The sequence below is a fragment of the Rhinolophus hipposideros genome (assembly GCF_964194185.1).
Source record: "Rhinolophus hipposideros genome assembly, chromosome: 13".
NCBI classification, from domain to species: domain Eukaryota; kingdom Metazoa; phylum Chordata; class Mammalia; order Chiroptera; family Rhinolophidae; genus Rhinolophus; species Rhinolophus hipposideros.
The window spans coordinates 11257483-11284324 of NC_138059.1; the positions used below are offsets into that span (position 1 = coordinate 11257483).

Sequence of the window (26842 nt, forward strand, 5' to 3'; positions counted from 1 at the left end):
GGCCAAAACATCCCAATTCCTTTCAGCGGCATTCACGTTTGATCATCTTATTGTGATCAATCACCATCTAAATCTTATCCTCTCATGAACTCTTAACAGCTTTTGTTTTTACTGTCCTCTGTACTAATCAGTGTCTCCATGTTCTTTGTGAACTGAGGTGACCACAACCAGCTGAAAACTCAGCCCGGCGCCCCATACAGAGCCCGATGGCCCGTGTTCCCTGAGTGAAGGACAACCCTTCCCGTAAGTTCCAGCAACATTCTGACTTCTTTCTTAACAGCACTGCACTCTGGTTAGTATTCTGTTTATGACAAAGGACGGCCTTTGGGTTGCTTCCTTTCATAATTGTATCTTGCTTTTTCTTTTTGTTTTTGTTTGAAAACCATTTCTGCATTTGTTCATTAAAAAAGGAAACATCTCCACTACATGTTTCTTTCTGTGGTCACCAATGTTTACAGTCTTGTTGTAAGTTTGGGTCATTCTGCCATCCACTGAATGGTCGCCAGATCATCTTTAGACTGAATTCCATCCTTCCTGTGGCAGATGAACAGAGAAAAGAACTGGCCAGTGTTTTCACTCCATTATATTTTTAAAAAACACAAGTTGCCAATCAGAACTATAGATTCCTGCATAGAACATGAATATAATCGGCAGACTGAAAAATAGAAATAGGTCAAATTTTCTTATTGTGATCAATCCCCATCTAATCTTATCCTCTCATGCACTCTTAACAGTTTTTGTTTTATATATTTATTTTTTTCAGTAATGGCTTCTTTTAATCCTGGATTTCTTGAGGCTTGAATAAAATTATTTCACTCCAATCTTTATTATTAAGGTTCAAAAACTCTTGTTAGAAGATTCATAGAGACTTGGTCACCAGCTGAATTTTGGGTACCGAGAGCTCCTCAAACGACCAAGTGGAAAGCCCCTCTTTGCCCCCCCGTCCTCTAGAGCATTCCCCGCTCAGCTGATTTGTGCATATCACTCCTAGACCATCCAATTCACCTGCATTAAGTGTTGGATTCAACAATTTTTTTGTCAATTCAGAGTTGTGTAACCTCCTCCACAATCTGGTTTTAAGACGTTTCCTTCACTCCAGAGTGATTCCTTGTGTAACTGACTCGTCATTCTCACCTCTAGCCCCAGGCCACACTAATCTACTTTCTAGCCTATGGCTTTGTCTTTTCTGGACATTTCATATAAGTGCATCATGGTCAAACATGTTATAGCATGTGTTAAGAAGTACCTCATTCCTTTTTATGGCCAAATAGTGTCCCATGGTATGTATGGGTCCACTGCTTCGGTGTATCCATTCACCAGGTGGACATTTGGATTGTTTCCACTTCTTTGCTATTAAAAATCATGCTACTTATGACATTCATACACAAGTATTTGTGTGAACATATGTCTTCACTTCTGTGGGGCAGATACCTGGGAGTGGAATTGCTAGATTGTGTGGTAAATTTATATTTAACTTTCTTTTTTAAAGCCAAACTTTTCCAAATGACTGCATCAATTTGCATTTCCACAAGTGATGTCTGAGAGTTCCTGTCCCACCTCCATCTCAACTGTCTTCTTTTCAGTGTAGTTGCCCCCTTCCACGAAGTTTGAAACAAGCCAGAAGGCAGATTTCCAAAACATAATGAATTGCCAAAACAGCTGGGCAATTCACCCACGTGTTTTCCCCCCCTCTCCGAATCAGAAGGTTTTGTGGTCTTGTTATTAACTTGTTTTGAATCTTGTTAGCGGATTTACTGAACACAATTTTTGTTTGCTGGATCATTTTTCTGTATTTCTTTTGTGTTACCGTCCCCTAGACATGGCACTCATACAACCTTCTGTGGAATTAATTTTTTCACATTATCTGTCTGCCCCAAGTGCACAGGGAGGCCTCCAGAGGGGAGGTTTTTGTATCCAAAGAAACTAGCACAAAACACGGCTTCAAGTGGGCCTTAAAAGGTATTTGTTGAATAAATAGCTGAAGATGCAATGTACACATTTGGCTCAAACATATACTAATTCCCATGTCAGTCTGTTTTCCTTTAAAAGGGCCACATGCTTCCCACAGGTCCTATTCATTGAAAACATGACATGGAATTTTAGGGTTTAAAGAAACCTTGGGGAAACGTCCAAATCTTTTTGTTTCTATGACAAATCTGAGGCCTGGAGCAGTGAAGTGACTTGCCCAAGGTCATCTGTGCGTGCTAATCAGGAGGACTGAGGGTTAGCTCTTGCCAGAGGAGAAACCCTGCCACACAGACAGGAGGCGAACTGCAGTGTTGGAGACACAGGGGAGTGTTGGGGAGATGGCAGTGGGGTCGGTCTGTGATAGAAATCTGGACGCCAGGCCACCTGGGCTTGGTGGGGTATTGGCAGAGGGAACAAGGGGAGGGCGACATAGTGGGCTATGCCAAATGCATGGATGACTGGGGTGTACACGCCTGGGAAACAGTGGTCTCAGTAACAGATATAAGGAAGGGGGGATAGAAGTACAGGGGTGCAGGTCATTTGTGTCCTCTGTGGTCCTGGGGCAAAGGGCCTAGGGCTGCAGTGTGTTCTCTGCACTCACTGTTCCTTTTCAGTGTGGGCTTTACCCCCCCACCAGGGAGTGACCTGGGCAAATGAGGTGACGATCCTGAGCTCAGGTTTCCTCATCTGTAAAACGGCAGTAACCACCACTACGGTCTAGGATTATGTGGAGTATTCACTTTGGGGACACATTTAAGACACTTAGACCTGAGCCCGGTGTGTAGCCAGACGTCAGCTCATGGTGTTCTCGTTCCTCAGTCCTGTAATTTCTCTCTCTCCTCGCTTTCAACTTCCATTGGGCAGGAAGCTGCGCTCGCTGCAGGAGCTGCCTCAGGAATGGACACTCCATGTTTGAAGCTCTGCATAAGGTGAGAAATAAATTATCTCATCTTTTGGAGTTTATGGTAATGTTTTAAACTTACTCAACTGGAAGTTTCTTAAAGGAACTAGCATTGAAAAAAAAAGCCATGTTCACACAATTGTCTAAGTCTTAAATCAGTCATATCTTTAAAAAAAAATGATACAGCTACGATGGCTGGTGTGGTTTGCAAATGTCACTCATGGGGTCATGGGTAATCTCCGATAGGACTCTGGGGCTGCCCTGGGAAGGAGGGAATGCAACGCCTCCCTCCTCTGGACTAGAACTGCCCCCTCCTTTCAGTTGTCTTATGTTACTCAGGAAGATAGATATAATTTCATTTGAAGAAAAGGGTTCACTTTTTGGGAAAAAACTCACGCAATAGAAATTTAACACATATGCCAAGATTGATCATGACAACCAAATGGTGAATTTTCAAAGATGCAAATAGTTTTTATATAAAACTTCAAATTCTTTAATCGGCTACACAACTATTCAAAACATAGTTTCTGAAGACTAAAGAAGGAAAAAGCTTCACAGGACACACAAAGGATCCCTTTCCCACAGTGGAATGGTGTCATTTTGCATTTTTCTAACTGATATTAGTACCACGTTTCCCCGAAAATAAGACCTAACTGGAAAATAAGCCCTAGCATGATTTTTCAGGATGACATCCCCTGAACATAAGCCCTCATGCGTCTTTTGGAGCAAAAATTAATATAAGACGTGGTCTTATTTTCGGGGAAACACGGTAGCTACATTAATATCTTGGAATTCCCTTGGGAAAGAGTTGGGAAAAATGCAACTCCAAACCTTGGGCAAACATTTCATGCTCATCTCTATCTGTTTAGGAAACAAAGTATTTCACAAAAGAACCACATTCCATGAAAAGTATGTTTGTTCTGGCTTAAACAAAATCATTTCCTCAGGAAGTCTGATTCAGATAAAGCATCTTAAGAAATTCAAAATCACTTAGTTTGTAACAGTTGAATGGTATACTACTTTCTGAATTCTATGAAAATGTTTTCAAATTTAATTCTGCTATTTTAAAACAATGCTTTTAAACCCAAATTAATGTTATTATCTCATGGGCTTCACTGCCTCTTAAATGTCAAATCCAGTTCCCTGCATTTTAATGAACTTTTTTTGCACATACACTTAACATGTATTTACAAAAGGTTCAGTTTTTAATTGTGGACTTTGAATATATTCTTTGATTCTAGAGAAATCAACAGGGAGGAAGACAGCATGGAATTAAGAATCCAGACTCTGACACCAGACAATCTAACTTCCCATCCCAGCTCAGCCACTTACTAGATCTATTCATTTCCATGGGTTCCTTCACGTCTGTGCCTCGTTTTACTTATCTGTAAAATGGGAATAATGGTAACTCTCTTACCAGACTGTGATGATTACAGGAGTTAATATATATGTAAATCATTTGGAGTAACACCTGGTACACAGTAAGTGCTCGATAAATGTTAGCCATTATTAGCTATTCTTGGTTTCCTAGAGTAGTCAGGATATGCTTCATCCGGTTTCATTAAATATTTTGGCTGATAAAAGGTTGCTAGAGAGACTATTAATAGATTAGCACGCTTTACACAATTAGAATATAATCAACGATATTCAATTTAAAGACCCTGCTGGTCTTACGACCACAGACTTTCGGGGCTAAAGGGGCATTTGAGAACATCAGGGTCCACCCCTTTATTTCAGGGCTGAAGACCCAAGGCCAAGGGGGATGAGGCCACTTGCAGAGCCACCACGCCAGGTGGAGAGCAGGGTGCAGTGGTTTCCCATGGATGATACTTGGGCTCTGGAGTTTGCAGCAAAGTTTCCACGATGGGCCTCAATTATCGTGGTACCGAGAAGCCTGCTGCAGGGGAATTCTGTGCCCATCAGAATGACAAAGAAAAGCATTTATATATTTGGCACTGCCAATACACAAAGTAAATATAGGTAAATAAACTAGCTTGCTTTATGACTTCATGCTCTTCCTTACTATACTGATAGGAAATCCTTCAATTTGGTGCTTCTGTGTGTTTCCATTTCAAATATTCCTTGAAAGGCATCATATTTAGTTAAAACTATAGTAATAAAAAAAACACACCCGTCTGAAGTGTTAGAGACAGAAAGGCCTGGCACGACCTAACCTGTACCATTGGAAGAGTTTACACCTTGGAAGGGGCACAGACTAAACAGGCTGTAGATAATCAAAGTTTTATTTAAAATTACAGAATACTTAAAAATAAACAATATAATTTCCTTGAATTTTTATTGCAACATAGAAAAGATGCTCAGTTACACTTAAAACCGTCAGGTTTTACCCCATGCAAAGCAAGTGAGGCAGCCAGTCTGTGCTCCGAGAAGCACCGCTCTCTACAGGAAGCTGGGCGGGAGGTAGGCTGGCAGTCCCCTCGCAGGCAGGTGGCTTTGTCCTACTCAGAGGGATGCTGTTTTTTCTTGTTGTGGCTCTCAATCGCCCTTCTGAGTGCTTCGTCCTGGATGAGATCGGACATTCTCATGTTGGTGTGGCTACAGCCAATTTTCGGGCAGCTGCGAGGAATAAGAAAGGCAAGTCAGGCCACTGAATTTGAATGCCTTCCGCGTAAGCTTCTCTCACATACATATATGTAAACAAGGACGCTTTACCAACAAAGAAGCCCATTGAAAACATCAGGACTGATGTACACTCCTTTATTTATTTGCAGTGTGCCCACCTGAGCCAGGTCCTGTCCAGTGCTGGGGGCACAGGTGATACTCAAGCAGCGCCCACTTTCCAAGGGGGGGACAGATAATCTCTAAGTCACCAGACAGACGCACACGGTAAGTGGTAAGTTCGTTTTGCGTTAAGTGCTACGAAGGCAAAAAAGCAGGGTCAAGGGGGACGAGTGTCGCTGAGGCTTTTCTAGCTGGGGTTGGGGCACGCCTTGCAGAGTGAGTGTTGTGTGTGGCTGGGTGGCCTGCAGGTGGCCTGTAGGAAGAGCAAGGTCACAGTGGCTGAAACTCCCAGGGCACTTGAAGACAAGGTCAGAGGGTGAGTGGGACTTTGAGTTTTCTTTTAAATACAATGAAGAGAAAAGGCTGGAGGGTTTGAGATAGGGGAGGGATGTGATTTGGTTTACATTTAGGAAACATGGTTCTGGCTATATAGTGGAGAACAGGCAGCGTGGCAGCTGGGAAAACAGGGGCATCCTGCCTCAGTCGAGGAGAGAGACGGCAGCCTGCATGAGGGTGGGAGCAGCGTTCCGCTTCCGGACAGAACATCCAGGACTTGCTGACGGAGCAGATGTGGAGAGTAAAGGAAAGAGAAGAGCTTCTTTCAGAGTTTGGCCTGAGCTGATGGGCGACTGGTGGTCCTCTTATCTCTAAGGGAAACACCTGGAAAACCAGGCTGGGGAAGGAATCAGGAGTCCCAATCAGTCTGTGTTTTCTCTGAAATACCCACCAGCCCTCCCAGTGGAGCCTGAGTGGGCTGATGGGGACCTCAGCTGTGGCTGAGGGTATTCGTCATCCACATGGGGGGAGGGGAGGGACTTACAGCCACAGCTGTGAAGATGTGGTCTCCCTGAAGGCAGCGCGTTGGATGAACTCACCTGATTTCTTCTCAACATGAACCAGATTTGGGCAGCGTAGAACACCCAATGTTTGGAGTCAAGCTGACCTAGGTCTGAATTGTCTCTGCCACCTCCTTGCTAGTTAGGAGACCACGGACAACTCACTACCTTTCTGAGGCCCTGTTCTCCCCCATTTTAAATGGGGGAGAATGCCCATGTCACCGGGCTACAGGCAACAATACACTCTGCAGTATTGTTGGTTCCCTTCGGGAGTCATCTGTTCCCCGATCACTGTCCTTCTAAGACATTTTAAAGTGGATGCTCTCTCTATATTTTGCATAGCTCCATCACATACATGTGCACATTCACATGTGCATTTGACCCTTCTGTGTGAGTGGTTCTGTGCTAGGTTCTGGGCACTCAAATGTGAAATACAAAGATAGGTTCCTGTGTGCGCAGAGCTCTGGCTCAGTGACCCGAGACAACTCACCAAAAAGCACAGGTATAATAAGATCAAAAATAACAAACACGAGACAAAATAGATCAACCGGAAGGGGCAGAAAGTGCATCATGGGAGCTCTCATTTGTTTAGTAGTAGGAAGCCCAACAGTTCAACATGCGAGAGAAACGCTCTCAGCCCTGATCTCTGGGTCAAGGAGGCTTTATATTAGAAGGACATCAATCACTGTAATGAATAATATGCTTGCTAACAGTATTTATTTTTAAAATGCTAAAATGTGCCCGAGATGATCAGGTACATGTGTTACAATGTGATTCTAGAAAGGTGACCATATGAGACGATCCGGGTGACCTGGCCCAGGTGTGCACCATTCTGAGGACGTGGCTTTGGGTTAGGGTGAGGAGTAGAAGTATTTGAGAAATGTCCCTCCTACACTAGTTTCAAACACCCTGATGTCTCCAGGTGAATTATTTCTTTAAGTACGAAAGTAAATTGCTGAGAATACGAAAAGGATATGGAGGCTGCCATGCCTTCAGAAAAGGCATTTTTCCTCCTTCTAACTTCTGTGGAAATACAACTCGAAGGAGGTGGCTACTCCGAGGATGAACCTCACTGCAGATTTTTCAACCCACTGACACCTACGCTGCCTGTTGGCCAGCTGGGCCTTGGTCTCTCCCCACTCCCCAGAACAAAGGCCTTAGCACCGATGGCCAGACAGTGAATAAGCAGTGGATGGGGAAGTGGAGAGCGAGGTGGGGAGGACTTCCTGATGACATCAGTGGGTTTAGTCAGTAAATGAGAGCATTCTGAGAACGTCTGTCGGGTTTGACCACACCGCTCATCTGCAGGCACATTCATCGCAAAGGGACGCAGCCCAGGGTGACCTGTGTCAAACAAAGATGTCCGAGCTCACTTAGGGGATAAATTCTGGGGATGGAGGCATGGACCCAAGAGCCCTTCTGAGGGGAGCCGGACGCTCTGATGACACAAAGACAGGCTCAAGAGTGAAAATGACTTGAGCTCATGCCTCCTGGTTGTGACACTCTGGGCAAGTGACTTAATTCCTGTGCCTCAGTTTCTTCCTCTGTAGAGATGAAGGGAGAGCATAGGGTTTTGTGAGAAATACGTAGGACAACATGTGACAAGGGCCAGGCAGTTCACTCGGGTGCTCCAATGCGTGCCTCTCCTCCCAAGATGTCTGTGGAGAAGAGGCAGCCCCCCAGACAGTGCTGGTGGCACCCGGCATGGAGCCCGGGGCAGCACTTTGCCTAGCTTCAACGAGAGATCAGGGAAGGCTTGTTGGAGGAACGGTTGATGCAGGCGCTGGGGGGAGAACCTCGTTTCTCACCTGATCTCAGACAGTGTTTAAGGGTAAGAGCAGGCCATCGTGACATGCTACTGAATCAGGGCACTCCCCCTCTAAGATAACAGCACTCTATAAAAGCATTAGTGATTTCATGTTAATCCCCACAATATCCTGGTGAGCAAGAGAGGTGTGGCAATACCCAACCTTAAGCACTGGCGTCATTGCCCTGCAGGAGTCAGACCTACAGGCCTGGAAGGAGAGGCGGGGTCCTGCACTTGGGTTACTGACAGGGCGGAACAGTCCATCTCAGCAGCAGGCAAGCATGACAGTGATGGCTGCACAAAGGGAACCCGGGTCTTAGGGGTCCCAGAGAGCTGTGGGAACCTTGGTCAGCAAGAACCCCAAAGTACAAGACTCTGAGTCGTATGAGCTCTTGGATCTGGGTACCAAGAATTCCAGGGTCCAATCCAGCTCTAGAAAGTTCTAGAAAGAAGGTCTATATTAATAGATAACCTCTGGAAATCTGAGTGGGATGGATTCCTATCATACCGAAACACAGAGAGTAACTGTACCCTACATCCTCTGAGTTTAAAATCAGGTGTCCCTAAGTAGGGAGGTAAGTAATAACACCACCAGCAGTCTCGACCTTAATAGCCTTACCACTATTTGTTTAGCTCTGTGTCGTCCAAAGAGAGCTTTCTCCTAAGTGGTTTGCTCCTACGCTGCCAAGAAATGTGCTGGTCCAGACCTCTGTTGGAATTGCCCACCATTTCTTTAATCCTGAATTCTGTGAGATGTTACTTCCATTTTACAGGTGAAGAAACTGAGGCTTGGAGAGGTCAAAATACTTGCTGGTAAGTGGTAAAAAAGGGACTCCAAGCGCAATGCTGGAGTTCTGCTGTTCAGCGACACATTTCTAGTCAACTTAATTTTACCCCACCTGCTCTTAAATGCCAGTTTGTGAAACGTAGTGCAGGTTCTTACACAAAAAAGAAATGACTATGGAAAACTAGAAATATCTTATTCATATGAAAATCATCAGGCAGCTTTACCAGTAAGATAATACATAGCCTGAGTATTAAGAGATACATTTTAAGAAATCATTTTAACAATGGCATTTAGTTAGGGCTAATGTCTCAACAATTCTCTTCTGACTCAAACCAAGGGCGAGAGAGAGGTCTTCCCAGAGACTGAAGCATGGGCAGTAAAATTTAGTCAGTGCCCAGTGACACAGTGTACCTGGAACTGCAGTCTAACAAACTTAATGAGAACAATCTAGGAGGAAGAATGGAGATTTCTCAAACTGGATGTGTCATAGATATTTTTAAACAAAGGGAACTCAGAACTGTTCATCACCCTGATGTGCATCATGGGAAATGACACCACTTCACGTTTCATCAGGAACCTATGAAGAGGCCCTGAGTTCTAATCTGCTGCCAAATGCACCTTGTCTACTTGACCCAGCCCACCGGCTCCCATGATGCTCAGCTCTCGTCTCCCTTCCCCCTCTGCCCTGGCTACGTCTTAGACTACTTCACCGGGGTCTTCTTCCTCTGGCTGCTCTTTCATTAATGGGCAAAATGTGTTATTGAGGGTCTACATCAGGACCTGTGTCAGGTGCTGAGGGCAGCATGGTGAGCAGAGCTGAGCTGGACCCCGGCCTCGTGTTGTTTGGAGCCACGCCCACGTCCTGTCCTCGCTGGCTCTCAGGTGGCAGTCACATCCAGACCACAGCCGCATCTGTGCGGACAGGTAAGTGGGTTTGACTCCTCTGTGCCGCTCACCTCACTGTCGATATCCTGAGCCCAGAGCTCTCCCCTGAGTTCAAAACACCCCCATTTTCTGCGCCTCCAGGATACTTCCAAATGGCCAAACTTAACATGGCCCTAACTGTGTTCCTCTCTGATGCCCTCTCTGTTGGCTGATGACACCACCATCCTTCTAGACACCATCTATAAATGTCAGTCATCCTTCAGTTCTTCTGCTTCAACTTTCAGTTACCAGATTCTGACACTTTTACCTCCATAATCACTCATTCTCATTCCTTTCTCAGTCCCTATGACTCTCGCCTCAATCCAAGCTCTCCTTATTTCTAACTTCACATACTGCAAAAGCATCCTAATTGACATTTTCACTTCATGCCTTTTTTATCCATCCCGTGAATTGCTATTGGAGTAACTTCCTAAACTCTAGGTTGGCTCACCTTACTCCCTCAAGATAATGCCCTCTTGTGCCTAGAGAATAATGGTAGCGATGATGATGATGATGATGATGATGACGATGATGACGGGATAAGGTGTACTGAGTCTTACCATGTACCAGGCACTTTAAATACTATATGGATCTTACTCAAATTTCAAGCATACCTAAGAGGCAGTTACAACTGTGAGCATCAATTTATAGATGAGAAAACGAATGAAATCATGACATTTAACACCCTGTATAACGACTCTTTACCCCACTCTCCTATGGTTATTGCCCATCATCCTTCTGTTCTCTCACATACTCGTACAGTAACTGAAATGGCACCTACTATTTGCTAAGCAGTTCAGGCTGGGAGTGGGGTGAGCCTCTGGGCCGGAAGGATTCTTCTCAAATCCTTCTCACTTTTCAAGGCCCAGGAAAAATACCATCTTCTTTGTAATCTTTTCAGTCTTTTTCCACTTGGACTGAACTGTTATTATTAAGCTAGGAGAATCTGAAGTTTGCAGAATCTGCACCCAAGTTATAGAAGTATGACAGAAAAAAAACCCACAAAACAAAATAAAACGTTTTCTGAATGACAGGTGTTACTGGAGTGCTTCCAAATATCATGTCCAATTCAAAAAAGGCAAAGGACATTGGCAAGTCGACATGTGCAATTAAGCTCCATGTAGATGTGAGTCCTGGGAGTGGCCCGCTCCTGCCCTGGGGCCAGACAGACAGATGCTTTGTATCAGTGCTTGCCCTTTTCAAATCTGACTCTCAGAGAAGATCACAAACTTTAAGAAAGAAGAGCTATCTGGGAATACCTATTCTTAGCAATTATGTTAAAAAATTAACATGTTTTTCAGAGAATGAACACAGAAAAAAATAGAAAGGAAAGACTGAGAAGTTCAGAAACAAAGAAAATTACATCCATGGGGGGAAATGGAAGGCTCACTAGGGAAATATGACATCTCACTTGTAAGTTGGAAACTCAAATCAGATAAAAATGTACACAGACTATCTCCATTTTGCAACCACCAGGCCGATCTTCTAGAATAAATAGGGTAAATTACTTGACTGAATGACTATCAAGATATCTACAGTCTCAAACACGAGGAGTCGTGGGGAATTCCAATTCTAGGTCTGCACCAGCAAATTTCCGGGCCATGGAGAAGCAAACTACCCATCAAGCAGCCTGTTATCAGAAGTCCATTGAAAACTGGTCACACCTCTAATTCCATTCCTTATAATAATTCCAAATTTGTGATAAGAGCACAATACTTAAAAAAATGTCAGTCTAGCCAACCCAGGATTCTTTGTTACTACAGGAACAGCCATAGTTTTCTGTGGTCATGGGGGGCAGAGCGGTGTGTGTGTGTGTGTGTGTGTGTGTGTGTGTGTGTGTGTGAGAGAGAGAGAGAGAGAGAGAGAGAGAGAGAGAGAGAGAGAGAGAGAGAGAAGGGGATAGAAATATCCACATAAAAGACTCTCCAAACATTCCAATTAAAAAAAAAATTCTCATTGATCAATTATCCATGAATTTATGTAAACCTTTTCAGAAGTTATTGAAATAATTAGAGATATGAAAGATTTTCCCTTTCTCTTAATATCACAGTTGTCCTATGTTTCAGGCTATAGCATGTATTCATAAAAATTCCTATGACCAAATGATTAAATTTAATCCAATTCCTTTTTATCCTGTTTTAAAAGGTGTGGTTGAAGTTTTTTCGGTTTCTTCCCAAGGAGATTACTCATTTTTCCGTCATGTATTGTTTTCCCAGAAAGCTAGCTGCCATGTTTACACGAGTTGGGAGGTGAGTGACTTCAGGGACAAGTGAAGTGTCTTTTCCTCTAGCATGAGCACAGCCCCTCCGACTGACTACCACTAGGAAGGCTCCATTTCCCTTCCTGTATCCACTCACCAGGCCTTTTTCTTCCGCTTGTGCTTGGACTCAATCATGCGAACAATGGCTTCTTCTTCATAGGTGTGGCCACACACTTTATTTTTCACGGGCTTCTTCATTTCCACCTGAAATCAAGGAGACATTAGGCTTGCAGGAATGATCATGATCAACTTCTAGTAACTTCTCCAAGTCACCAATTATTTGGTGCTGTTTTTTCCTAGTCCCAGACCCGGGCTTTCTGTGTTAAACCTCCCAATTGCATGGCTTTAGATAATTATTAGGGCAAATGACCACAGAACAAAAGGCAGGGAGGCCAGTGGCACCGATGTCACTTGGCCTGTGGGCCAGGAATTTATTGCTTAAGGACATGATTGACTAAAAACTCTTTCCAGCCCGAGAAGCTTCCTTGTATACTCTTCAACCCGCATCACTTTTCTTTCCTCCCTCCTTAACTCTGGATGTGAAATCAAATAGGAACCTTTTGTCTCTGTGAAGCGAATTGCTTTTTCTTTTAGGGCAAGAGGAGGAAACAGTACCAGCGTAATGGGGCAGATGAAGTTAGTCTGACTTTGGGTCACAATCATGTCTTCATCCACTCCTTCCGTTCCATCAACCTCTCTGTCCTCTTGAAGACCATCTAGAGGAAAAAAGGGAAGTCACTGAGTCTCCTTGTTCTCTTATGCCAAGGACAAGAAGAAATGAAAGGAAAGATGTTATCAGTTTGTTGGGGTCTATTTGGTCTTAGCCCCTGTGCTAGGCAGGCACTTCGATGCACATGAACTCTTCTGCTCTTGAAAGAATCTTGCAGGGTAGGTAGGATTCTGCCTACTTTTCATGGGAAACTGAGACTCAGAGTAGTACAATCACGTTTTCAGTTACAGAAAATTAATTGGTGAGGAGTGCTGTCCAGTAATCAAGAGAGTTGCTTTGGTGTCAGAAGGACCTAGTTATCTCTTTCACTTCCAGCTGTGAGACCTTGGGCTAGCAAGGTCTTTTTCCAAAACCTCTACTTTATAGCTTTGTTGCAAAAGTCAAAAGAGATTAAGAACGTCGTGTGCTTTGCACAGCATCAGGCACGAGGAAACATTCAATAAATGGCCATGACAGTTAGGTAGTGCATGGCTTGGCTTCTCAAACTTTTTGGTCTTAGAACGCTTTTATTCGTTTAGGTATAATTGAGGACCACAATGCACTTTTTAAATGTGCGTTATATCTTTGCCATATCAGATTAATTAATTAAAAAAAGTATTTATTAATTCATTTAAAAATAACAACCTCATTATATGCTAACATAAATGGCGTTTTACAAATTAAAAATAATTACATTTTCCAGAAGAAAAAAATGTCAATGATAAGAGCGGCAATGGTCTACATTTTTTGAAAATATCTTTAATGTTTGGCTTAATAGAAGACAGTGGATTTTGACAGCTGTACATACATCCAGTCTGTTGTGATATTATGTCATGTAGCCTCTGGACAAATTCATTTGTGAAAAGAAAGAGAGAGAAAAAGGCAAATGACACCTTAGTATTATTATGAAGATAGTTTTGTCCTCACGGGTACCCTGAAAGGCTATCAGAGAACCCTAGGGTGTCCTGGCTCACACTTTGAGAAGTGCTGAGCGAATGAGGGTTGGGCTGGCTTCGAAACTAGCTTATCTGAGTCTGAAATTCTGAAATCTGTATTTTTTTCATTACATGACACTTGCGTCTCATGGAGGGAAAACACGATAGGTGACTTTTGAAGGGGATAATGAGAGTATCTCATAGAAAGGCAGGCTTGTCATTTTTGCATAGATATCAAAGATCAATAGACACAACTATTGATGGTACCATTCCCCTCGCCATCACCCTTTCCTTTGTTTACTCTCTTCTTTCTTTCATTTTGGCAAAATAAGACAGACATTCAAAATTGCTTTGCATTTAATGTGGGAGGGAAACCTGTGTCTCAAGGTCAGAGGGTTCCGATTTCTTGCAGTTCCTAGAACTGATGACCTGGCCTTCCATGTTGGCTAGACGGAGTGTCTGCCTAGAAACTAGGGGCAGGAAGAGGGCCACAGAGCGCTTGTTCAGGGTCACCAGTGAACTCATGGCTGGAACCCAGGAATTCTGCCCCCAATTACTCTGATTTTTGTAGGGGTTTCACCTTGTTTAATCAGACGAGTGGTATTTGTGTGCCTTCTTGTATTTTCTTAGAGAAATGTCCCTTAAAGCAGCTCTCACTCCTTGAAGAGGGTAAAAGTGAGGACCCCTGAGCTTAGGACTTCCGGGGCAGAGCATTTGTAACCACTGGGTGTTAAAAAAGTAGAGTGCTTGGGGCCTTCCAGCTTTTCAAGGCCTATAAAACCATCTGAGGCCTTGAAAATCATTTATTGGCTTCAAACAGGGTAACAACAAAATTGAGTTAATAAATGTTAAAGATCTACAAAATGTAATATTAGGTTAACATTGTTAATTGTTGATTTAGTAATCAAAAACATCTCAGTTGTGTGTATCTCAGTATGCACATGGAATTTAGGTTTTAATTTAGTAATTCCCAAGTATGTTAAGATAATTTCTGGTAATGGGCAATTATAAGTTACACCAGTTGCTTGTAGCCAACCAACTTCCAAAGCAAAATCGTAAAAATATTTTCAAAAAACTCTGTCTGTAATAAAATTATATTTACTGTGGAGGTGGCCATATTTTAGTATGTTTGGTATGTTGTGGGGTGGGGGCTCTGAAATAATATTCCTCAGAATTATGAAGGGTTTTTGTGCTTCCCAGGACCTGTCTTAGGTATTCACAACACAAGACTCAGACTCCTAAGAGTTCTTTACCAACCCATGATTCCTCACGAGGGCTCAGGAAAGGTGGACAGGTAAAAAGAAACATCAAAGAGCAGAGCTGGGAGAGTTCTGTCTCTGATGTACTTTCTAGAGCTTCCTCCTGAAGGCTGCTGCCCATTTCTGACTCTGTGTATGATAGTCAAAATAAAGTACCTCTTTGTCCATTTCTTATAGGGCTTATTCTGAACCAACGGCAGATTTCTGATTGTATATGTTAGAGCGTGGAGTTCACTGGAAAATCTGTTAGATGAATAACAGAGCTCAGCCAATGTGAAAGACTGTGGGATTGTTTTTTATTTTCTATTTTTAAATTTCAAAAGGTAGAGGAAGCAAGAAAGCACCACTCAAATGCAATGCCAACCACCAGGGAAGGCGAGTGGGGAACTTCAAAACTGTAGGTGGCTATCAACATCAGTGATCACGAAAGAAGGTTTAACAAAAGTAAGACTGAGGAAGAATGCCAAGAGTGAGTAATAGCCCACAGACCAAGAATCTAAAAAGAGAAGGAGTCTTAATAGCTAAACTTCTCTTCAGACAGAACATTTCCTCACCCGAAATCTGTTATTTATAGAAAGTGATAATAATGTTGGGATTCTACAATATGTTAATAACAAAAGGTCACATCTGGCAATAAATGTCACTTACATGAATTTAGCTGACCCAAAGGCAAAACGTTTTGATAAGCTTGGTAAAAGGAAGATTGGAGAAAAAAACTATAGATCAAAGCAGGTTGGGATTTACTAAATTGGTGTATGGCTCCATTTTCTTGGCCTGGTTAACCTGAATACTAAGACCAGTGTCTTGGTTCTGGGAGCCATCCCTCCCTCCCCCAAGTTATTATTTTATTATAATAATAATAGCTCAAGTTTACTGAATGCTACATAGCAGCTACTGTGCTAAGCACGTTACATACATTACTTCATTTGATCCTCACTAAATACCCATGAAGAAAAGCTCTATTGTTATTCACCATTGTATGAAAACTTAAGCCCCCACAATATTTTTAAGGCAAAATATCAGCATTATCATAAAGAAATGAGTGGATTCCAATCCGTTTCATTGTTACTAAGGACATCATAAAATTTTCCTGATTATAAAGAGAAAAACAAGAAAATGAGTCATGTTCCTTTCTATATACAAGGTATGTTGTTAGAAGGATGTGCCAGCTGTCAGCTTCCAGGCAGATGGTCAGACCTCAGACCCCCGCCTTAGATCCATGCCTGGGCCCAGGGCACCCAGGTGAAGGGCTGAGAAGGGAGGCCTGGACGGGAACTAAGATTTACAGAGAACCGACGAGGGGTGTTAATATCTTGAATGTGACTTTTTTGATGTCAAAAATGAACACCAAAAAAAAAAAGAAAAAGAAACAAGAGAAACCATGGAAATTCTTGGAGTAGTATGAAGTGGACAGTGAACGATTCTACAAGTCCATGAGCATTCCCCAGTGATGTAATGGTAGTGAGGGCATTTATTGGACCCCAAGATAAGAGTTCACACGAGTCAGTTACCACTGATGAGCTAAATAGCTCTGCCTTCTGCCTTCCTCACCTCAGGCACCATCCTCCTAGTTGCCCAGGCCAAAACCTTTGGAACCATTCCTGATTATTCCTTTCCTTCATTCCTCACATCCATCGGCAAACTGTTGACTGGTGCCAAGCTCCATTCCCTGAATCTAAATCTAGCTCCTTCTCTCGATCTCCATTACATCTTGGTCCAGACCGCAGAGGCTCCTTGCCCAGACGCCTGCAGTAGCCTCCTAGCTAGAACTCTTGCCAAAGAGGGCACACCCCTCCCATGCTCACTTTTTATAGTGGTCTACGCAGCCGGCCTCTCTCACCCACCGTCCTCGCCTCACATTGGTCTTTTCTGCTCCTGGAACATGCCAAGCTCTTTCCTATATTTGGGCCTTTACGCTAACCTGCCTGGAATGTTCTTCCTCCTGATCCTTGCTTGTCCTACTTCTTGTCATTGTAAATGTCAATTTAAATGTCATCTCTTCGGAGAGACCTTCTCTGATGTTCCAAGCTAAAGAAGCCACCTAGGCATTCTCTATCACATTATTCTGTTGTGACTCTCTCTGCAAAGAACCCATCGGTGAGCACACTTTTCCTGTCTGTCTCCCTCCCTCCCTGCTCCTCCAGCCTCATTCTCTTCCAGGAAAGCAGCGTCTCTGTTGTCTTGTTCATTGATGTTTTCTAAAGTCTAAAATGCCCTTGGCATGTAAGAATAGGTGTTCAATAAACATCTGATTAGTAAAGGGTGTCATCCAACAAGGCAGGTATATTTTTCACAGTGATGTACTTAACATATTTGACAGCCGTGGCCACACAATATCCTCGTGCAATGCTTTTATAGGTTTCAAGCAAATAACAGAGAGGGCTTCACTCTAGTTGGGGGTGCAGCCTTGGACCCCGAATTACATGTCAAAGGCAGGAAGTAAATATAAGTTTTACAATTACAGTAGACTGTGTGATAATTACAAAGGAGACTCCAGACATGGCCTGTGGTCAGAAAATACATTTGGTCCTGGCCACACACAGCCCTAGGATTAGTCACTTGTCTGTCTTCAGGCATCCCAAATCTGGCCACCAGTTAGACAGTTTTATGCCAGCTGGGAATAAAAGTTGATTGCTGTGGTGCTTTTTCAATTAAGCCTGGACATTTTTCTAAAAGCACCTTTCGCTCGAGAGTTAGCAGCATATAAAGAAAATACTTGACACATATTTGCTGCCTGCTTGAAATGCTTACTGGACTGTCCAGATTATTTTGCTTGCCCTGTTCTAGGATGGCACATTTGGAGAGGCTGAGCTGGCACACGGAAGATTTGGGGGCCTCCCTAATGAGCAAAAGAACACTGATTCCAAGTTTGAAACTCCATAGTTAGTGTCTGCGCCAATTTCTGAGCTGTTTCTCCTACCCAGTAAGCTACAGCTGAGGCTACAAGTGGCTCCGCCTGTGAATTTGGACGGATCTCAGACTCTTAAGTGGAAACAGAATTGAGAGCCGTGTGTGTGTGTGTGTGTGCGCGCGCGCGCGCGCTTTTGAGGTCCACTCTGGGGTCCTATTGTGTGTCCAGCTTTTTATCTGTTTCTTCTTGGGCCTGGTGGCTTGTCCTGAATGTTAGCTGTCTGGGTGGGCCAAATTGCCACCGAGGGAACAAAATCCTAGTTTCTAGTAATCTCTAGTACACTTAAGACTGTGCTATGTGTGAAGTTTTTGCAGAATTAAGATGCAGATCAGGTCCAGAGAGGGCCTACAGAATCAAAGATTTCCTGGATGACACAACTTTCACAGATGGCAAACTTCAAGAAATTAATATTTTTTTTAAAATCCAGTGTCGTGTTTTTGTTGTTGTTGTTTTTCTAATTTTTAATTTTTCTTTTTAATTCTAAGTGTGTTTTTCCAGGACTCATCAGCTCCTGGAAGTCAAGTCGTTGTTTCAATCTAGTTGGGGAGGGCGCAGCTCACAGTGGTCCATGTGGGGATGGAACCTGCAACCTTGTTGTTAAGAAAGCCCACACGCTAACCAACTGAGCTAGCCGGCCGCCCCAAGAAATGAGTTTTCCACAATCAGAACACTGGCTAGAAGATAAGAATCCAATAAATTATTTATCACATATATTTTATTAGAATCAATGTTATCTACTTACAAAGTTGTTACTGCTATTATTATTTTTATCATTACGTGTCCACGTGTTCCAGGCACTCCCCTTGGTATTGGCCAAAAATAGGCCTTGCCCTCAGGGAGCTCAGTCACATGGGAGAGATAAGCAGGCTGTGTCCAGAGCCTATGTTTCTGAATACTGTAACCCTCGCTGCCTGAATGTCCGTCCTTCTGCTTATCATACCGCCCTGGAGAGGCTGGCTTAGTCATAGAATGCAAAGTAGTCTTCTGAGGGCTTCACATATACAAGATACTGTAGAAAGAAGCTCCTAGAAAAGAACACTGTTGGCCTCTTTGAAGAGCTGATTATCTGAGCTGTGTAAAACAGGAGGCTCTTTCACCCTACATTTTCTGATGCAACCCAGTTACCCCCTTAAATATGAGCATTTCATTCATTGCCACCTTAGGGCAACATTGTGATCAATGTTCTTCCTTATTCTCTTAGCTATAGTCTACACTCATCTTAGATTCTGCTCTGTGTATTTGGAGAAGCTCTCTCTAGCCAGTCCAATGCAATCCAATCCAGCCCAGCTCAACCCCACCCAACCCCTACAGCCAATCTCCCTTCTTTGAAATCCTTTAATACCTGCTGTCTATACTACACTCTTTTAGCTTAAACTTCCTCATTCAATTTTTTTCATGTGGATGGAACTTCTTTTCTAGATAGACTGAAAGTTCCTTGAACATAAGCACTTGTGTGTTCACGTGAAGCCAACTCAACTCAAGTTGCATTTATTGAACGTCAGCTCTGTGCCAAACATGACACAAGTGCCAGGCATAGATACAAAATGGACTAGGATTGGGTATGGTAGGAGAGACAAATACAAATACTTACATTCAGTGCTATGAATGAAGTAATATATGTGTTTTGTACAAAGTACAAAAGTAATCTAGAGGATCTCTGAAGGCGAGGTGAGGAATCCAGATGAACCTCCTGGAGAAAGTGATGACTAAGCCAGGCGCTCCAGGGAGGTGTGATAAGAAGAGGGAAGGGCTTTCAGGCAGTGAGGGTGACAGTATTCAGGAACCTGGGCTCTGGACACAGCCTGCCTGGGTTGAAATCCGTCATGTTTTCAGCTGCGTGCTCTTTGGGTGAGTTACTTGACCTTTCCTAGTCTCCATCTTCTTAGCTGTAACACGGAGCTAAGAATTGTACCTACTTCACAGAGATGTATGAGGATGACATGAGGTAATGTATGAAAAGTTCTTAGAATAGTGCCTGGCAAATAGCAAGCGATCAATAAATACTGTTATGCTTGTTAATACTATTACTCGGAGTACCCACAGAGTGGGCACCTTTAACACATGTCATCAATTAAATAAAAATGACATGCAATGGAATCACCCAAAAAGAAACCACAAGATAACCGGAAACCCGGATGCTACGTGGGAGGAGCTCTTCCAGGGCAGAGTGAGGCCTGAGTTAGCCCAGTTGTATTTAGCTGACACGGAACTCTGAACACCTTCAATTTCTGTCCGCTTTCACTTGCATGGGTCTTTCGACATGCTCTGTGAAAGATCTCAAAAGGAAACGGAATGAAGAGTTTCCAATTATTTCATCCAAATGAGCTGACATTTTGATAAGACGCACCGTTTCACATTACCATGTAGTTGTTAATTCATCTAATGTTGTTTTAGACATGAGCTTTGTCCTCAGCTGACATCATGTAGAAATTTGCTTCCACTTATTTAAATACTGTCAAAATATGAGGGTTTTCAAATAATCAAAACCCAATGCATTCTACTGGTGGGACAAAAACCGATCAGTTTTTGATGGTCAGTTTTTGATATCTATTTCAAGCCAATAAGTACTGACAATATCCCCAAACTCAGTATCCGCATTTAATACTCCTTATAAGAGAAGGTTTAATGACCGTCTCTAGGTTACCAAGGAGAAGCAGGAAATCTAATGCACACATTCTATTTCTTAGTTCTAAGCAATTAACTAGAAAACCACGTGATAGGAAAACTAAAGAGCCAGCACTGAGAAGGTCTGAAACTCGCCATTGTTTATGTCCACAGTAGAACATGAAGTTCAGAAGACGAGAAGTCCCATTTGAGTTCGTCTTATGTTTTCTTATTTTAGAGGGTTGTAAATACCACCCATCCAGGTACCTAAGACAGTATGTGAGACCGATTCCTGTACCTGTCCAATCTCTGTCTTTAAACTCTCTTGACTCCGTCTCTTCCTTTTCATTCTCACTGCTGCCGTCCTAATTCAAGTCCCCAGAATTTCCTATTTAGAATATCACAAAAAGTTCTTTATGCATGTCTTTGGCTGAGTTTCTCCCCAGTCAATTTTTTTCACTCCAGCTAGTCATCTTTCTAAAACCATCTTTCTAAAGCATGACAAGACTTTTTATTAGCTGGCCCAAAGCATCTTCCTTTCCTACTGCTGCCCACCTCAATCCCATCTGCCATATCCACCCCAAACTAATGTCAGTTTGCCCACACTTGCCATGCTCGTCTGCACCTCTGCTAACCTTTCACCTAGTATCTCTGACCGCACTTCAAGACTCAAAAATTTCCTCTACGAAGTCCCAAACCAGGCGATTCCTCCTTCAGCCTCCAGAGTATCTTTTGCACATGCTGTAACCATGTGTTAACTTCTCTATCCTCCCTATAAGACTGTGCTTTCTTTAAGGGAAGGAACTCTGTCTTCATCTTCAGATTCTTGGTGAGGCAGGCAAGCTGCAGGAACTTAACAAATGCTCACTGAGTAGTTGCTGAGACAAGAGAATGTTTTGAATGCTGCTGTACATAAATGGACCATGATAATAAGATGAAAACCGTGAAGAAGACTGTTTTGAAGGCAAATATTTTAGAATAAGACAACTTGGTCCTTGATCTAATTACTACTTTTCCAGAAAGGGAGCCATATTACACCATCTAGGTCATTCCACTCTACATTCTCTGTTCCACTTCTGTGCAAAGGCAAATTACCAAAAAGCAAGAATGACAGAGGTCATATTCCAAGAAACAAACCATACCACATTATGTCTTCAGATCATTTCTAATTGTATTCCCTTGCCCCAAACCATCGATGTCCATAGGAAAGTATAACAGTGATCAGTTATCAGAAGTGTGTAAATTATTTTAAGTTGGTTGAGTGTACCCAGGGAGGGCAGAGTGTACATGTAGTAATATTCAAGAACAGCAGTTTTTATAAATAGAGAAACTCTGGGGAAATCTAGATATCTGATAGACTGACATTTAAGGGAACTGTGGCACCACCACTCACAACACCTCGTAATTATTAAGAGTCATCTTTAACATTGGAAAATGCTTATGTTATGAGGTGGAAAACATGAAATTATAACTGAACGTGTGGTATGACTAATTCATCTAAAAAATATTATATAGAAAAAAGACTGAAGGGAAATCTGATGAAATACTGCAGGCCCTTGTGTCCAGATGACATAATTACTGCGTATGTGAATTGGCAGTAGAGGAATAAAGGAAAATTTCTAAGATTTTTGGAAAATGATTATTTAGCTTGCACATTTTACATCTTATGCTCTTCACTGAGACCGAGTAACATTTTTATGAGGTAAGTAGGATGGCAATGAGGATGGATGGGTATGTTTTGTCAAACTGAAACAAATTATGAAATCAAGTCCAGAGACCATCATATGAAAAAAGGAACTTTAAAAGTTATAGTTGCTCAACTGCAAAACTGCAACATTTCAATTTTGGGTAAGACAGGGGTGGGGGTGCTCTGACGCCATTTCAGTCCCTGATATTTTCCAGCCATATTATCCTAACGCCAGTTTCAATATTTCAAGGTTATCTGCTCCCCTACAAGGTAATACATCACAATTTATGTAATAGCTTCTCTATCTCCTCTGATTTCCAAGCTCTAGCCAAAACTATAATGAAACACCTGTAGAGAATGTAAGACTTTAATAATAAAATAAAGCTAGCCCTAATCATACTTTGTTTTTTAAAGCTTCTCAAAAATACATGATAAATTTAATCCTCAAAGGATAAAGATCCCCTGAAGATAAACATTTTGGGATAAAGTGTGGTGAGGAGGGGAAGTACTTGTGTTAATAAGTGAAGGTGTCGGTGGCAGAGCTGGTCACATTTGTCAGCTCTCACTGGTGTCCCGAGACTGTAATGACTGACACATACTCCCTCCCACGGACCCCAAGTTTAAGCAAACATGTTGCTCCATAGGATTTACTCAGCATGGTAATTACAAAGTACCCCAGACATTAGGTACTCATTAAACAGGCTTATTTTTCCATGCATTTGATAGAATCTCAAGATTTATTTTTGATCCGTTTACGAATTCTTCTTTATGGTGGCACAGTTGTAGTCATGTTAAAAAAAGACAGAAAGAAAGTAGAACAATCCCCAAAGTGCCTTCAATATGGAAGAAATTAAAAAAGGTCAAAACCTGAGGGTACAAATCTAGTGAGGCTTAACAATCTTGTCAGCAGCATGTCAGTGGAGCTGGCCCACATGCAGCTCAGCTCCCAGCCTGTGGAGCGCTCAGAGCCAGTCGGGGCAGGGCTGCCCAAACGTCCAAGAGCAATGAATCCGTGGACGCTCTGGTCAGCCTTGACATCTGTTTTCAGTTTTCAGGGTCTTGTCTAAAGTTAGCATAACAGAAAACATAACCAAAAAACCCCCTGCCAACTGGAAGGAAGAAGTAAAATGAGAGTAAGAGGGAGGGAGGGAGGCACAGAGGGAGAGAGAGAGACAGAGAGAGAGAGAGAGAGAGAGAGAGAGACAGAGAGAGAGAGAGAGAGAGAGAGACAGAGACAGAGAGACAGAGAGAGAGAGAGAGTGAGGGAGGAAGAGCATGAGAGAAAGAAGAAAGGAAGGAAGGAGCTGGAGGATGTGGGAAATCTTCAATGCCGCAGCCCAAGGAAAGGCTTCACGGCTTACAAACCCTAGAACCAAGCCATGGCCTCGAAGCCTTCCTTCCTCTCCCCACCTCGCTCCTCCTCCACTTTCCACCCTCTTTAAAAGCTCCCCACATGCAAAGGAAGACACATGACTTCAAAATTGGGATCAGCTTAGGACACAGCTCTTGTGAATGTGTACAATAGATCTGAGTCATTTGTTCATTTTGTAAACATGAAGAAATCACTTAAAACTTCCTCCGTTGTGATATTCACAGCACTTGACAATATGCTTAGCACGGAACATTTGCTCTTTTCCTTATCCACACCCCAAGATGTTAAGAGGGGCAGATTTTCTTTCTCATGGACCGCTGACCTATTTCAGGGCAGGTGAGAAGATGGAGCATGACAGGAAGGCAGAAGCAGGAGTGACCGGCCCACGCCCAGGGGGGGCCGCAGAAATGGCAGCGGACTGAGGAGCAGTCCGGAGAGCAGTTTACCAAAGTCACTGCCTTCCTCTGGGAAACCTTCCCACTCGGGGGTCCCCTGCCCCCACCCCGGGCACGTAACACATCATCAGTAATTATGTTTATGCCACTGTCTCCCCCACTAATCTGTAAACAGCTCAAGGACAGAGACAAGTTTTGTTCGCCTCTCTATTGCTACTGCATGGCTCATGTGAGGGGCTCAGTGTCAGAACAGGGCATCCTATCTTAAGGGGTCCTTGGTGGCTTAAAAATGGTTCTCTTCACTCCCTAGCTCTTCTACAGAAAAAGGGGTTCTGTGCAAGACCCGGAGAGGAGTCTTGTAAGGCACAGACTTCAGGAGGGCGGGTGAAGTCTACTAGGTATCCCGACACTCTCCCATGAATTGGGGTGTTCAATTACCTGCTGGCAATTACTCTTTCTTCCTTTCTCTTTCATTAGGATACTGTGAGATGAGATAAATGTTTTGTCCCCATTCAAGGAAAACAACCTAATAAATACATCAAGGCAGTAATAAAAACACCATGGGTAAAGAGAACTCTGGAGACAGTTCCTAGCAGGGCAAAGCAGGTGACTGGTTGATCTTATTTTCCATTTTCACAGCCTGTGGGGTGGGTCCTCGCCCTCTAGTATACAGTCGACAGGTATTCGTAATCTCCAGAAAACAGCAGGAAGGGAAAGAACAGACTAGTAAGCAGGGACAAAACAAGGGAAGGAAGGAAGAGATATAGAGAAAAGAAAAAAGGCTCTCAGAACGTGCTTTACAAACACTATAGGAACGTTAAAAGGTCTCCAATAACTATCATTCTCAGCACACAATGAGGAGGACGCCGCAGGCCTGGAGCCACAGTCTGCAGCTTCAGGTGGATCTAATCTAGAGGATGTGGGTGGGTACCGAGAGGGCAGAATGATGAGCACACAACCCCCAACATCTCAGGACAAGGCTACCCTGGGCTCCGCAAGTTTTCTGACTGCAATTCTCCTTCTTAGCTAAACATTGTCTTAACACTTTTGGTGCAACGATGTTTTCCTGTGGCTTGCACTATCCACAACAAAGGTGTGTTGTGTGTCCTATTGTGTAACATTTTGTACTAAATGTTTTATGTCATCAATGCCATTAGATTCTAACTGATCTAATACTTAAGTCTAACTGATGCCACGTAGTATGGTTTGAGTATTTTTTTCTGAAATTCAGAATAATGGTCAATTTATTACCATATAACAAAGGTTGAAAATAAAAATAAGGTCATTTATGTACAGAGAAGCTCAAAATGTTGCTACTAAGTGTATAAAATAGTCAAAATATCAACTTTTTAGTTTTTGTGGATTTTGGACACATTTTGGGGAAAAAAACTTGAAATCAATGAATGCAGTGAAAGGGTTAAGACAAACAACAACAAAACAGTAAGGAGAGGCAACTGGGGAGGCCCATCTCTAGCTCTTAGTCCCTGAAACTGCTCCTCCCCCCTCCCCAGGGAAAAGGTAGCAGGGCGCTCAGGAGCCAAAAGGAGGCTACCAATACAGGGAGAGTGAGCACCAAGGAGATACAGAAATTATGTAGGAGAGATCATCAGCACACTAATTATGGGGGTCGTAATTAGGAGCGAGGGAATGAAATTAGGAAAAGGAAAATTTCAATTGTTAGGAAACACTTTGTTGGGCCCTCTGTGAGGGAAGAGATGGGTTTCGCATACTGTTTGCACAGACAGAGGACCCGTGCCTCCTAACAAAGCTGGCTCAAAAGGAGCTAGAAATTATTTAAAGGGAATTTTATTTTTGCTGCCCAAAGTAGACTAGGTTACTTGATGACACAAAGAGGCCTCTTCAATCTAATTTTATCATTCTGTTCTCTATTCTAAATTAAATTGTAAAATAGCTAATGATGAAAAAGCCCATGACTATTTCATTCCAAAAATATGATTCAACATCTAAGGAGATTAAGAGTGGCAAAGTGAGAACAAGTTAAAAAACAAAACAAAACAGGAACACAGTGAAATGGGCTTGAATCTACAACAGACTTATAGATGAGAACTAACTAGAAAGGAATACGAAAAATAGGACTTGTTTCTCTTGTTTTTCAAAACTAAGTCAGTTACTGTATTTTTCAGAATACAAAGATGGCAAGTAAATATAACTAATCAGTGTCAGTACGTGGTGTAGAGCATTAGCTCTCAAATTTTAACCTGCTTTCATAATGACAGTCCAGTAGCATTCCCCCAGCTGCTGGATAACGGACACAGCCCTAACTAGGGTTACACTTCATGTTGTGTTAAAAGACTTCAATGTTGGAGGCTTCTGGTTTCCTGGGTCAGGAGTAAAATTTCAAGAAAACTTATTTTCTCTTCTTCATTCAGGAGCTCAAGGCATGATTCATGCTACTTTTATTTAGTAAATGCCTGCTGACCGCCACTATTTCCTAGGCACAGAGGCTGCAAAGGCTGGGGGTTGAAATAGATAAGTAAAGCCATGACCATAGCCTGGCGTGCTGAGGGCCAAGATAGCGGTGGGCTTAGGGGACCATGGGAGCTCGCAGGGAGGCTTCTAAACGTGACTGCAGGAGGGATAGCCATGCTGGGAGGAAATTTGAAGGAAAGAAGGTAAGATGAGCAAAGGCAAAAACGAAAGAAAAAGCATGCTTGGCACACCATCATTCTCAGCGGAGGGGTTTAAGATCAGACACTCCAAAAATATGTATAAATACCTTATTAT

General features: G+C 42.8%; 1 protein-coding gene across 6 annotated transcripts in view; it reads right to left on the minus strand.

The window, feature by feature from the left end:
• Window positions 1-760: 760 nt before the first annotated feature.
• Window positions 761-26842, minus strand: part of NSMCE2 (NSE2 (MMS21) homolog, SMC5-SMC6 complex SUMO ligase) — a 215696-nt gene continuing 189614 nt past the window's right edge. For 4 of the 6 annotated variants that reach the window (XM_081070980.1, XM_081070979.1, XM_081070978.1 and 1 more), the window contains 3 exons: window positions 12841-12941; window positions 12323-12429; window positions 3317-5446 (listed from right to left, as the gene is read on the minus strand). In XM_081070980.1, coding sequence (XP_080927106.1) covers window positions 5329-5446; window positions 12323-12429; window positions 12841-12941 — 326 coding nt within the window. In that variant the 3' untranslated portion in view covers window positions 3317-5328. Of the gene's footprint in view, window positions 2889-3316; window positions 5447-12322; window positions 12430-12840; window positions 12942-26842 lie in introns of those variants that run through there. The other 2 variants (XR_013994796.1, XR_013994797.1) reach the window with 1 other exon arrangement.